We start from the raw sequence: 13,807 nt of genomic DNA on the forward strand, positions 1-13,807 counted from the left end.
TACTTCTATTCTCTTCAACTCCAGCCAGTCTTTCACCTTACACAAGACTCAGCAAGACATTTGTTCCTGGCAGACACTCTCTGTCTTCCCATTGATTGAAAAAACAACCTTTCCCAAGAAGGTGCCCTCCAGATGATGTTTTGGACTGCAACTCCCATCGTCCACACTGGCTGGGGCTGATAGGAGTTGCAGTCCAAAACATCTAGTAGGCACCAGCTTGGGGAAGGCTGTCTATAAGAAGACCTGTGCTGAAATCACGCCTCGCAGTCTTGCAACATCATCCACAGGTTTGCCATCCTTGGAAGCCTTCTCTTCCATCCAAGGTGAGCTCTCCACCCACCTGCCGCCATGCTAGCCCTCTCTGGCCTGTCCAGGTATGTATGCTTCCACCTTAATGCGATGTGTGTGTGTAGGAGCAGATTGCAGTCTAGCCAGGCAGTATCCCCTACCGCTTGCGTATATGCCCCGTAGGCCCCAAACTGGATCGTCATTGGATTAAAGATCCCCAGCTGTCCTGCCATCTGATGCATCCGCCGAAGGGTCCTCTCCTTGTCTGTGTCAGCAAACTTCACCACCAGGCTGGACGACGCTCCCTAGCAGCGGGGAGAGAGAGACAAAGGCAGAAACAGAGAGAGTGGGGCAGAGTGTATCCATGGCCTCCGCATGAGGCGGTGGCAGCTGGCGCGTACCTCACATGCCCCCGGCAAGGACAATCAATCCCGATGATGATGGCATAGGAATAACAACTAGGGCACATCATCATCATTATTTTGTTTTTGTTTTTGCTGGAGAGACAGGCAGGTTTCAGGCTAACCAAACAGGTGCGTTGAGAAAGAGGTTTGAGTGGGATCCATTGAGAGATCGGCATATAGTGACATAGTTAATTAGCTTGGACTATGGCCACATCTGCACTGGTCATTTAAAGCAGTGTTATACCACTTTAAACAGTAATGGCTGCCCCCAAGGAACTGTGGGAACTGTAGTGTGTGAAGGGTGTTGAGAGTTGTTAAGCGACACCAGTTCCCCTCACAGAGCTACAATTCCCAGAGTGGTTTAACAGTCGATCCCTCTTCCCAGGGAATTCTGGGAACTGCAGCTCTGTGAGGGGAATAACAGTCTCCTAACAACTCTCAGTGCTCTGAACTAAAAAGAGTCCTGCTGGATCAGACCAATGTTTCATCTGCTTCAGCATCCTGATTCTCACAGTGGCCAGCCAGATGCTTCCAAGAAACCCAAAAGCAGGACATCTACAGGGACATAGGAATCTGTCGTATACTGAATCGGGCCAGTAATCCTTCTAGGCCAGTATTGTCTACACTGATGGGCAGCAGCTTTCCATGGTTTCAGGCTGGGAGTCTCTCCCAATCCTACCTGGAGATTCTGGGGATGGAACCTTCTGCATGCAAAGCAGATGCTCTTCTGCTAAGCTGCAGTCCTTCCTTGTGGTGTTGCCTGACAGAAACATGGAAGTTTCATTGACACATCACAGCTAATTGCCCACCTCCATGAACTGGCCTAATCCCTTTTAAAAGTCATCTAAATGGCTGTCACTGCATCTTGTGGCAACAATTCCCACCATAGAATTATTTGTTGTATAAAGGCTTCCTGTCTTTTGTCTGACCTGGATCTCCTGCCAATACATTTCATTGAATGACACCCCCCTCCCCCTAAAGTTCTAGCTGTTTTTTGAAACAGGGAGAAAATGTTTTCCACGTCAAGCATAATATTATAAGCCTACCAGATGACTACAACTAGGCATGGGGGGGGATTTTTTTATTTTGTTTGCATTTCAACGAGGAATTGTCTAATTCATACTTCCCGAACCAATACACAAACTGAAACAGTTACCCTTCAAAATTCATACTTCTCCGAATTTTGCGATGCAGTTCTTCAACTAAACAATGTGTACAGAAATGCATATGCTAGGGTAAAGTGTGCATAAAACGCATCTGTTAGTGATAATAAACCCTCTTGCACACCTTACCGTGGTGAGGGGGTTTGAGAGTGTGGAAGAAGCTGAGAGCAATGCTGTCAGGAGTCTAGACCAAGAGGCTAGACTCCTAGCAGGGGCACCTATGGTGGAATGGTCAAAGCTGAGACACCAGACTAAGATGTATCCAAACTCAGAGGAAGGCAATGGTAAACCACCTCTGAATACCTTTTACCACAAAAACCCTATGAACAGAGTATCCAAAATGCAACACGAGATAGTGCTGGAAGATGAGACCCCCCAGGTCAGAAGGCACTCACCGAGCCACTGGGGAAGAAAAAAGGACAAGTATGAGTAGCGCTGTGACTAATGACGCAGCTGGGTCAAAGCCGAAAGGAAGCACAGAGGCTGATGCGCACAGATGCGAACGGAAAGTCCGGAGTTGTACGACGCACACAATAGGAACATGGAATGTGAGAAGCATGAACCAGGGAAAGTTAGAAATTGTCAAGCAAGAAATGGAGCGTATCAACATTACAATACTTGGTGTGAGTGTATTAAAATGGACAGGAAGTGGACATTTTCAATCAAGCAACTACAAAATATTTTATGCAGGAAACGAGAAATCAAGAAGAAACGGGGTTGCTTTAATAGTGAGAAGTGATGTAGCAAAAGCAATTAGGAGCTACAACGCAAGGTCTGAGCAAGTGATATCAATGAGATTAAACGGGAAACTTATTAACATCATCATCCAAGTCTACGCTCCAACGTCAAACGTAGAAGAAGAAGAATTGGAGAGATTTTATGCAGAAGTACAGGAGGAAATTGATCACACACCAAAACAAGATATGATGATAATCATGGGGGACTGGAATGCAAAAGTAGGGAACAGAGAAGAACTAGGAATTGTGGGGAGATGGGGCTTAGGAGACAGAAATGAAGCAGGAGAAAGACTTATTGAATTCTGTGAAGCCAATAATTTGTTTCTTGCAAACACATTTTTTGAGCAACCAATAAGACGACTGTACACATGGACATCACCAGATGGTCAATACAGGAATCAAATTGATTATATAATTGGCAATAGAAGATGGAGAAGTTCCATACTTTCTGCAAAAACAAGACCAGGAGCAGACTGCGGTACAGATCATGAACTGATTGTATCGAAAATCAGAGTAAAGCTAAAGAAGAACAACAAAGCACTCATAATGCCAAAATACAATTTAAATAACATCCCAGAAGAATATAAAGATCAAATAAGGAACAGGTTTGAGGCTTTAAACTTAGTTGACAGAGAACCAGAAGAACTATGGACTGAAGTCAGGGACATTATCAGGGAAGAATGCAAAAAGACAATACCTCTTGTTAAAAAGAGAGAAAGACCTCAATGGATGACTGAAGAAACTCTTAAAATGGTTAAAGAGAGAAGGAAAGCAAAAGCAAAAGGAGATAGAAACACGGTCATAACCCTAAATGCAAATATACAACGACTAGTACGTAGGGACAAAGAAAACTATTACAATAGTTGTATAGAAATAGAAAAGGACAACAAAATGGGAAGGACAAGAGCCCTATTCCAAAAGATTAGAGAAATGAAAGGAAAATTTAAACCACGAGTAGGGATGTTGAATACTCAACAGGTGAACACACTGACTGACCGAGATGAAATAAAAGGAAGATGGAAGCAATACACTGAAGAACTCTATAAAAGAGATGCAAGGATGACAGATTCATTCATGGAGGAACCATATGATGAAGAACCAGAAATTTTAGAATGTGAGGTGAAAGCTGCTCTTAAAATTCTTGGAAGAAACAAATTACCAGGAACAGATGGCATACCAATAGAGTTGCTACAAGCTACTGAGACTGAATCTGTCCAAATTTTGACAAACATTTGTCAAGAAATATGGAAAACTAAACAATGGCCCGCAGACTGGAAGCATTCAATATACATCCCACTTCCAAAGAAAGAGGATCCCAGAGAATGCAGTAATTATCAAACTATTGCCTTAATATCCCATGCAAGTAAAGTAATGCTCAAGATTCTACAACAAAGGCTCTTACCATATATGGAGCGAGAAATGCCAGACATCCAAGCTGGATTTAGACAGGGAAGAGGCACCAGAGATCATATCACAAACATATGTTGGATAATGGAATGGAGCAAGGAATTTCAGAAGAAAATCACCCTGTGCTTTATAGATTACAGCAAAGCCTTTGACTGTGTAGATCATGAAAAACTATGGAATGCTCTAAAAGAAATGGGGGTGCCACAGCATCTGATTGTCCTGATGCGCAACCTATACTCTGGACAAGAGGCTACTGTAAGGACAGAATATGGAGAAACCGATTGGTTCCCCATCGGAAAGGATGTGAGACAGGGGTGTATTTTATCACCCTATTTGTTTAATCTGTATGCAGAACATATCATACGGAAAGCGGGATTGGACCAAGATGAAGGAGGTGTGAAAATGGGAGGGAGAAACATCAATAATTAAAGATATGCAGACGATACCATACTCTTAGCAGAAACCAGTAATGATTTGAAACGAATGCTGATGAAAGTTCAAGAGGAAAGCACAAAAGCAGAACTACAGCTGAACGGGAAAAAGACTAAAGTAATGACAACAGAAGATTTATGTAACTTTACAGTTGACAATGAGGACATTGAACTTGTCAAGGATTATCAATACCTCGGCACAGTCATTAAGCAAAATGGAGACAATAGTCAAGAAATCAGAAGAAGGCTAGGACTGGGGAGGGCAGCTGTGAGAGAACTAGAAAAGGTCCGAAAATGCAAAGATGTATCACTGAACACCAAAGTCAGGATCATTCAGACCATGGTATTCCCGATCTCTATGTATGGATATGAAAGTTGGACAGTGAAAAAGGAGGATAAGAGAAAAATCAACTCATTTGAAATGTGGTGCTGGAGGAGAGCTTTGCGCATACCATGGACTGCGAAAAAGACAAATAATTGGGTGTTAGAACAAATTAAACCAGAACTGTCATTAGAAGCTAAAATGATGAAACTGAGGTTATCATACTTTGGACACATCATGAGAAGACATGATTCACTAGAAAAGACAATAATGCTGGGAAAAACAGAAGGGAGTAGAAAAAGAGGAAGGCCAAACAAGAGATGGATTGATTCCATAAAGGAAGCTACAGACCTGAACTTACAAGATCTGAACAGGGTGGTTCATGACAGATGCTCTTGGAGGTCGCTGATTCATAGGGTCGCCATAAGTCGTAATTGACTTGAAGGCACATAACAACAACAACAACGTGATAATAACATACAAGGAAGCCCATGGATGGGCTTCAGGGCGTCTGTGAACTGGGTGCAAAGAAAGAAAGAAAGAAAGAAAGAAAGAAAGAAAGAAAGAAAGAAAGAAAGAAAGCTCTTCGGTGCAAAAAAAAGTATTTATTTATTTATGGGGGCCCACAACTTCCATCGGATTCTCAGAGGGGTCTGTGACCCCAAAAAGGTTAAGGACCAGTGATGTAAAGAGTTGTATCTCATGTTAGTTCTCCTCAAGAGTAAACCCATTGGAATTAACTAATTGGGGTCTATTAATTTCAGTGGGTCTCCTCTGAGTAGAGCTTAGTTGAGTATAACCCACATTTTTGTTATATTAAGTGGCATAATTTTTAATAAATAAAATAATAATGAGCACGGCCTATTTCTGCTTCTAAGCAATACAGTCTACTTTGGACTCAGCCATGCCATACATTGAAAGCACCCTTATACCACTCCAGCTATCATGGCTTACCCTAACAATCCTGGGAACTGTGATTTGTTAAGAGTGCTGAGAGCTGAGACCCCTCACAGAGCTACAATTCCCAGCTCCCTTAACAACTTATGGGTTTGTATTCAAATAAGTCCCACTCAGAGCAGACACATTGAAATTAATGAAGTTAGTCATGTCTGTTAGCTTCAACAGGTCTACTCTGAGTAGAAATTGCATTGAATACCACCCACAGTTCCCAGGATTCTTTGGGGCAAAGTCATTACTGTGCTTTAAATGAATGGCGAGGATGCGTCCTTTCTTTCAATGAGAAAGGAGCCCCGCCTGAAAAGTTTTTGAGGTGGGATGGATATAACACTTGGATTTTGAATCCACAAAAATGTGTTTCTTTAACCCCAGTCACCTTAGAAAGACGTGAGGAGATTCTGGGAAAGCAAAGCCTCTGCTCCTCTGAGCGCTTATCCCATCCCTTTGATTTCAGCTGAGTGAGATAATTGTGATTAGCACATACAACCGGGAGTGTGTGTCCCTCCCCCCCCCCGCCCCAAGTCAGTGCAGTTCCAACCAGCTACGCCAGATCAAAGTTCATCGACTACACAGCCTTCCTGCCAGGAGCAATCTCTGATCAATGCAGACCTCTTTCATAATCACGGCTGGTTCCCTGGGCTCTTTCCCCCTTTCTCTTGCGCTCATTTAGAACTGTGACCTTCATTGTTAATTAAATGGCAGCTTTCTCAAGCCAGTGATTGAATTACCCCCTAACACCCGCCTAGAGAGCCCAGCGGCTGATCAGAATAAACGATGGACCCTGTGTTATTTTTACAACAAGAGATTTGATCCCCGAGATTCTGATCCAATCAAAGAGAGGATAAATTAGCCGGTGATTGGATTAAGGAGAAAAGACTATCTTGGGAAGGGGTGGGGGCCTTGCTCTGCGGGGCTGCCCATTTCTATGTGGCTGTTAGTGCCTCCGGAGATTGCTTTTGTAGGCAATCTTTAAAAAAAATGAAAGAAAATGGTAGTTTCATAAGGCACTGCAAACATTTTGGAAACCGTCTTTGAGATTGTTTACATCACAGATGGGGAACCTCGGGCCCAGAGGCTGAATGTGGCCCTTCAGGCCTCGCTGTCTGGCCCTCAGGACTCTCCGAAGGCCACACCCCCTAGCCAATTTTTCCCTCCTTGTGTTCTTGCCTGGGTAGAATGTCTCCTTGAACTGATAAAGCCTTTTCTTTGCCTGGGTGAACGATGGAGAAGGATGCATGAGTGTGTGTAGAAAGTAGCTGATTGTACAAAGGTAAGATTTATACTCAATGCTCCACTCGGTTTTGGCTCTGGCCCTACCCACCCTTGGCATGTGGCCCCCGGAAGGTTGCTGCACAAGACCCCGAGGATCAGCTGCTAGTCAGGTCTTGCAAAGCCCTGCGGACAGCGCGTTGCATGCCTGTAAACCGCCCTTCTGATCCGGCTCAGCCGAAAGGAGGTCTGCAAGACCTGATAATCAACTGATCCTCGGGTCTCGCACAGCCCCTTATGCAGCCCTCCGCAAGACTGTCGGGTCCTGCAGAGCACTTCACAAGGGGCTCAGCAAGTCCCATGCAGAGTAAAAAAAAGAAAAGGGTCATCTGACATCACTGTGATGTCAGGGGAGTGGCAGATGGGCGCCCTCACCCACCTGTCAAACGTGGCCCAGGAGGGGCAGGGGAGGTAGTGATCTGAAAAAGCAGAAGTGGGGAAACTCAAGCCTGGGAGCCAAATGTAGCCTTCTAGGCCTCTGCCTGCCCTTTAGGGCTCTCCCCAGTCCACACCCCTCAGCAGGTCAGCTCCTTGGCCTCCTCAAGTGTTTTAGCCAGCTGGAAGGCTTCCTTGCACTGGATAATGTCTCTCGCTTGCCTGATTTGAGGGTGAAAAGGGGTGTGTGCATGTACCTGTGGTTTTGCAGAAAGCTCTGACTTTTGCATGGCTGGAATGTAGCCTCCTGTACAAAAGTAAGGGTCACCGCCATTGCACTACCCACTGTTGCCTCTGGCCACGCCAATGGAGCCCCTAGAAGGATCCCCTTGAGGGAATGTGGTTCTCAGGCTGGAAAAGGTTCCCCACCTCTGCAGTCATGTTATTACACGGGGATGCTAAGGCTCCAACCCGGGACCTTCGGCATGCAAAGCAGCTGCTCCCACTTCATCAAACTATGCTCCCTGACTATCCTGACCCTGATTGGCCCATTTGAATCTTCCCTATTTCCTTATGAACCTTTTCACCCTTATCCTGCCCTTTGGCACTGTGAAGCTGACAGAGTCACCAAGCACCGAGCTGAGCACTGTGCCGCTACTTTTATAAGTTACAGAGCAGCTAGAGATGACTGGGCTCATTCTCTGTTGCTCTGCCAGTTGCTTCATCCACCCTCCTCATGCACCTGTGCTTTTGGACAGTCTTGCTTTTGTTGCACAGCAGACAGGGAAGAAGGTAATAGGAAGGAAGGTGGCAGGGAGGAAGGGCTGCTGAAGGAGCAGGGCAGGACATCCCATGGCTAGATACACTATCACTGCTTTGGGACTTTCAAAGCCACAGGAAGGTGTGAGTTGCAATCTGGTAATCCTAATGCAGGACAAGGTGTGGCCTTCCAGATGTTGGACTCTCATCAGCTTCAGCCAGCAATGCCAATTATCGGGGATGATAGAAGTTGTAGTCCAACAATATCTGGAGGGCTACAGGTTCCCTGTCCCTGTCCTAAGGGGTAGGTCTCTAAGTGAAGGTCTGTTCTTAGGATGGGTGAATCAAATTGTGTCCAGTCCATGTCACCTTTGCATGCTCACCCATTAAGCCGTCCAGTTTCTGCATTCATCTGCAGATACTTTTCCCTAAAAATCTGCATAAAATTGCATATTTAGATAACATTTAAACATGTTATTTCATGCATTTTCTCACAAACTATGTATTTTCTCCCAAAATGTCAAAAAACATTTTGATATCTATCTATCCATCTATCTCAGCTGAAAATTGCATCAAGGAAGCACAAAAGCCAGTAACTATGTTCCAGTTTGCAAGATAGTTCGGGATGTGTGCATCAGGCCAGTTTTTATCAATATTCACAAACATCAAATTCCTCAAGCATCCCTAATCTGTTCTCTCTATGAGCCATGCCTTGGATTTCCCTGACAGTATCTGAGATGCTTTATGGTACAGAGATGCAGCAAACTTCTCCTCACAAGAGACATCAGGGCAGTAGAGGTTTAAACACGAGAGCAATGGTATGGATGCCTTTGAGTTAGACTTAGTGCACCTAATCCAATTTCTCATGGTGATTTGAGCTTTTGCCTAGCACTTACCGGCATGGTCTGGCTGCCGTGGAGACTACTGATAGCGGCTTGGGCCTCTGCATGACTCCCGTATTTGACAAAGGCACATCCTGTGGGGAAAGAAGGACCAATGGTCAGCTCAGAAGCACATCTGAAAATAAGGAAGAGTGGCTTGTTGAATCTCTATCTTTGCATCAGTCAAGGTGTGGTAATACAAGTGGTAGTCAGAAGGCTGACTCATTAAGCCTCCCCCCCCCCGGCTAGGCAATTCATGCCCTTTATCGAAGAACCATTTCTATTGTCAAGTGAGATTGTATTGTTTGGAGATTTTTGGAATCCAGCAATTGTCCCTTTTATGCCCTATCTGAAGACTAGATATGGGTCTAAAACTGCTTAATAAATGCATGGGAATAGGCTGACTCATACAACAGCTGGCTATCAGAAGGATCGCACATGCATTAAACCTGATTTGCTGCACATGGGGGCAGCCCCTGGGAGGTGGGAATGCTCAATGGGTGTAACAGAAGCTGACAATCCATTGTTAGGAAAGACTCCATATGCCACCGTTGAGACCAACGTTATTCCATGTACCACCACTAAGGAATCGGGCAGGAGGACTGCATGGCCTTAGAGAAGGGAGTCTCTTTGTAGCTGAATTATGAAGCATTATCTGCTCTGCAGAGTCAAGTCTATGTAGTGCTGCTGCTAGCTAAATAAAGCAACTTAATTCGCACAGGTAGTGTCAACTTTCATTGCTTACCTGGACATGTTTTAAAGAACCCTTTGCCAGAAAAAGATTTATGGCAATTCCCCATTTCACTTAAAAAAACAAACAAAAAAAACCCGGGTAGAATAACACCCCAGGTTTCACCAGCAAAATACAAGCACAGCGCTGTCAATTGTGAATGGTGCGTGCATGTTTAAATTGCTAGGTTTGCCCATAAAAAATACAGAAACAGGTTGCTGCTCCTGTGTTTGTGTTGTAGGGTCACAAAAGTTTAGGTTTAGATTTATTAAATTGAGGGTAGGCACTATTTTCTAAGAAAGATTCAAGGCGTCTTACAGCAATGGAAATGTGCAAACACTAAAAGCACAAAACAATACAACAGCAATATCCATAATAAACTAAAACTACTAAAAGTGGGCATTCCCAATTGACAACACTGGGCATGTATTTTGTCATTTTGCAGCTCAATCCTATGCGTATTTACTCAGAAGAAAGTCCCACTATGCTTAGTGGGGCTTAGCCCCAGGTGTACATGCCTAGGAGTACAGCCTTTAAATCAGCGTAATTGTTGCCATTGTTGGTCTTGCTGAATCCAAATAATAATAATTATTTAGATTGCTTACCCTCCCTTTACCATAAGGTCCTGGAAAGTGTTACAGCTCTGTAAAAATGCAACATTAATATCAGTTTTAAAACTCTCAATAAGAAGAACAGATGACAAATCGGGACAAAGAGGTGCTGAGAGGGAGTGATGAATATTACCAGCAAGTATCAAGAGGCAGGAGAGCAGCATTGGGAAAATGCACTGAAACAGAAGGCTAGACCCGGACACACAGACACAGATGGGAACAGGATATAGCTGCCCATCAATATCCATGTATTATCCAGAACTATTTCCCTTACACCGATACTCCTGTGCAAAGCAATAGCTGACAGAGATATGCTAGCAAGGTAGCCACCATCACAGGAGGGGTCTTGATCCCAGCCGAGCCCAACTCCCACCATTCTCTTTGAGCACAGGGACATAGTAAGCTGCCTTATACCAAGTCAGACCAATGGTCCATCTAGCTCAGTATTGTCTGCACGGACTGGGAGCAGCTCTCCAGGATTTTAGACTGGAGTCTCTCCCTGCCCTACTTGGCAATGCTGGGGGTTGAACCTGGGACCTTCTGCATGCAAAGCAGATGGTCTACCAAGGAGCTATGCCTGCTTCCCCACAGTAGGGGGCCAGTGAGCAGTGCCAGCTCTTTTCTGTTTGGCTGAGCTGTTCTCCAGCGCTGCTCGTTTCTCACCTTTACTGGCTCCATCAGGGCCTCTGAGGATGGTGCATTCTTCAATCTGGCCAAAGGGCTCAAAGAGTCTCCGGACGTCGTCCTCGCTCTGCTGCTTCCCCAGCATGCCCACAAAGAGCTTCCTGTCTTCTAAAAACAAACCACTCCTCATTAGCAAGAGCAATGAAAAGCCGTGCACGATGAGTAGGGCAGGATGCAGCTTTATTGGCTTGGTGGTTTCAGTCCAGGCTGGGACAGCCCATGGCTGGTGGAGGCTGGTGGCGCCATGCCAGTGGGGCAGTGGAATCCGCTCTTGGTTTTAGACCAAATTTTCAAGGAGCTGCCTGAGGTGCTGCTGCCCCACTGACATGGAGCCACCAGGTGCCACTGCATATGACAACTATAAGCCTGAGCGGTTCCTTGAATCTTTCCTCTCACAGCTTTGTTAGGGGCTCACTGGATAGGCTGCTGGCTTTCACTGTGTGTTTCAGATCGCTGGGCTAATGTTCTTAACCATCCTTACTTACTAGTTGCATTGAACTCAGTGGGATATATTTCTCAGTACATGCAACCATAAGAAGAGCCTTGCTGGATCAGGCCATTTAGTCCAGCATCCTGTTCTCACAGTGGCCAACCTGATGCCTGTGGGAAGCCTTCAAGCAATTGTGTATACTAGATTTACTATGGATTTTTCCTTGCATATCTTTGGCTTTCTATTGCAGTGGTTATTCTGATGCTAAAGAGGATGCTCTATTTAGTTGTTAATTGTGTTTAAAATACATGGTAATTCTCTGTGGGTTTTTTGTTTTGGTATTTGCTGTTTATATGAAGAAGAGGACGTGTCTTAGTTCATTTTGAGGACCACGCGAGTCCATAGAGATGAAAAATGGAAGTAGATATTGTGGTGTTTTACTGCTTGTGGTAAAAAAAAATCCCTGGTATGAGCCAATAATAATATACATTCTTGGGTGTGAATCCTCATGTCGCCAAAACTACAAGAGGGAAGTCTCAGCAGCCTTGGGGGAATCCCAAGATTTGCAGAAGTACAAAAAAGCGAAAGAGAATGGCAAAACCCCCTAAAGGGAACCTTAAAAGAGCCCAATGAGCACTGAGTATGCTTGGTGGCTACACAATGTTAAGTATGCTGGAGTGGGGAGGGGGAATAGACAACCAGGGGGGAATGGAATGGAATGGAATAGTGTGTCCTGGAAAAAGGCAAGGCTGGCTGGCTGGAACCCAGAATTGGAGCACTCCATGCTGCAACATTTTATTGCAGGCACCACTTGAATGGTGAATTATTATGATTGGGTTGTATTCCACTAACAGACCCATTAATCTCAGTGGGTCTACTCTGAATAAAAGTTAGTTGAACGAGCAGACCCATTGACATAAATGACCCTCAGGTAGTCATGTTTTTTCACTCTAATGGGTCTACTCTGAGTAAGGTTAGCACTGGGATGCAACCATACAACTACTATGGGCTATATTCGACTAGGTTCTACTCAGAGTTGACCCACTGAAATTAATGAATCTAAATGAATTATATCCATTAACTTTTTGTGCTTCTGTGATAACATTAACTTTCTCTGATAACTCTTTTGGGATTCTGGTTGTTTTTAATTGTTTTTAACACTGTATTTTAAGGTTGTTGTAATCTGGACCTCTGGCTGAAGGGCAGGCAATAAATGCTAATGCTAATAATAATAATAATAATATGTTTACTCTGAGCAGGACTAGCACTAAATACCACCACCACCATTGTTGTTGTTATTATTATTATTATTATTTCTTTCCTGGCCTTGAGATCCCTAGGCGGGTTACAGCCAGTGGAGACTGTTGGCTCTGATGTCATGGGGCAGTGAATCCGCTCTGGGGTTTAGTCCAAACTTTCCAGCCTTGGAGAGCTCCTGGAAAATTCGGACTAAAACCCAGAGCAGATTCCTTGCCCCACTGACACTGGAGCCAACAGTCTCTGCTGGTTACAGCAATTTTAAAAACAATTTAAAACAAATTATAGGCACAGCCATTACTAGGGTCTAGCAGTATTTCACTTCCTTAGTTTGCTGCAACACTGAGTGGGAGAGAGAGAGAGAGAGAGAGAGAGAGAGAGGTCCCAAATGGACAGGTAGAGAAAGACAGAGTACATTTAGGGATTGGTGAGCAACAGTGGCAAATACAGAAAATCATCGAATGAGTGAGACAATGACAGAGGCAGAGAGAGACAGGGAGAGAGAGAAAGAGTGTTAAGTAAAGCAACAAGCAGTTTCAGGGTTATGATTGACTGCCCAAATAACCTGCCGTTGCCAACCTTGCCCAAGGGCCATAAATAACTTAAACATCACTGGAGTGATGGTAAATAATGAGGGCTTCATGATTATTGCTAGCATCTGTCTTCTGCAGCCCTCGCACCGGCGCTGGGCTCTAATGGCGTTTGACAACAGAAATAAGGTGGCCTGTCAGAGCACACAGTCTGGGAAATAAATAAATAACAGCAGGACACGGCGGAGGCTTTGTCAGTTGAGACACAAGAAAAATTAGTTAAGGGACCAGGGCTCATATATTGTCTAGTTAAACATAAACTATCTCTATTAAAAAGAACAGCACCTGTCCCTGTATAGAATTGTAGGCTTCGGCCTAGCTTAAATTTCCCTGACACCAGAGGCGGCTGGTGGCGCCATGACAGTGGGGCAGTGGAATCCGCTCTGGGTTTAAGCCAGAACTTTCAAGGAGCTGACCAAGGTGCTGAAGCTGCCCCACTGACATGGAACCACCAGCTGCCAATGCTTGACACTTCTTCCTTCACCATAAGTGCATCCTTGGAGAGGCCAAGC

The 13,807-nt window shown here is 44.6% G+C and overlaps 1 protein-coding gene across 1 annotated transcript in view; it reads right to left on the bottom strand.

Moving 5' to 3' along the window:
• Positions 1–13,807, bottom strand: part of CELF6 (CUGBP Elav-like family member 6) — a 239,295-nt gene that overhangs the window by 41,809 nt on the left and 183,679 nt on the right. The window contains exons 6-8 of the mRNA XM_061595758.1: positions 10,998–11,123; positions 9,009–9,088; positions 450–593 (exon numbers count right to left, since the gene is read on the bottom strand). Of these exons, the coding sequence (XP_061451742.1) occupies positions 450–593; positions 9,009–9,088; positions 10,998–11,123 (350 nt within the window). The remainder of the gene's footprint in view (positions 1–449; positions 594–9,008; positions 9,089–10,997; positions 11,124–13,807) is intronic.

The sequence above is a fragment of the Rhineura floridana genome, chromosome 14 (genome assembly GCF_030035675.1).
Source record: "Rhineura floridana isolate rRhiFlo1 chromosome 14, rRhiFlo1.hap2, whole genome shotgun sequence".
NCBI classification, from domain to species: domain Eukaryota; kingdom Metazoa; phylum Chordata; class Lepidosauria; order Squamata; family Rhineuridae; genus Rhineura; species Rhineura floridana.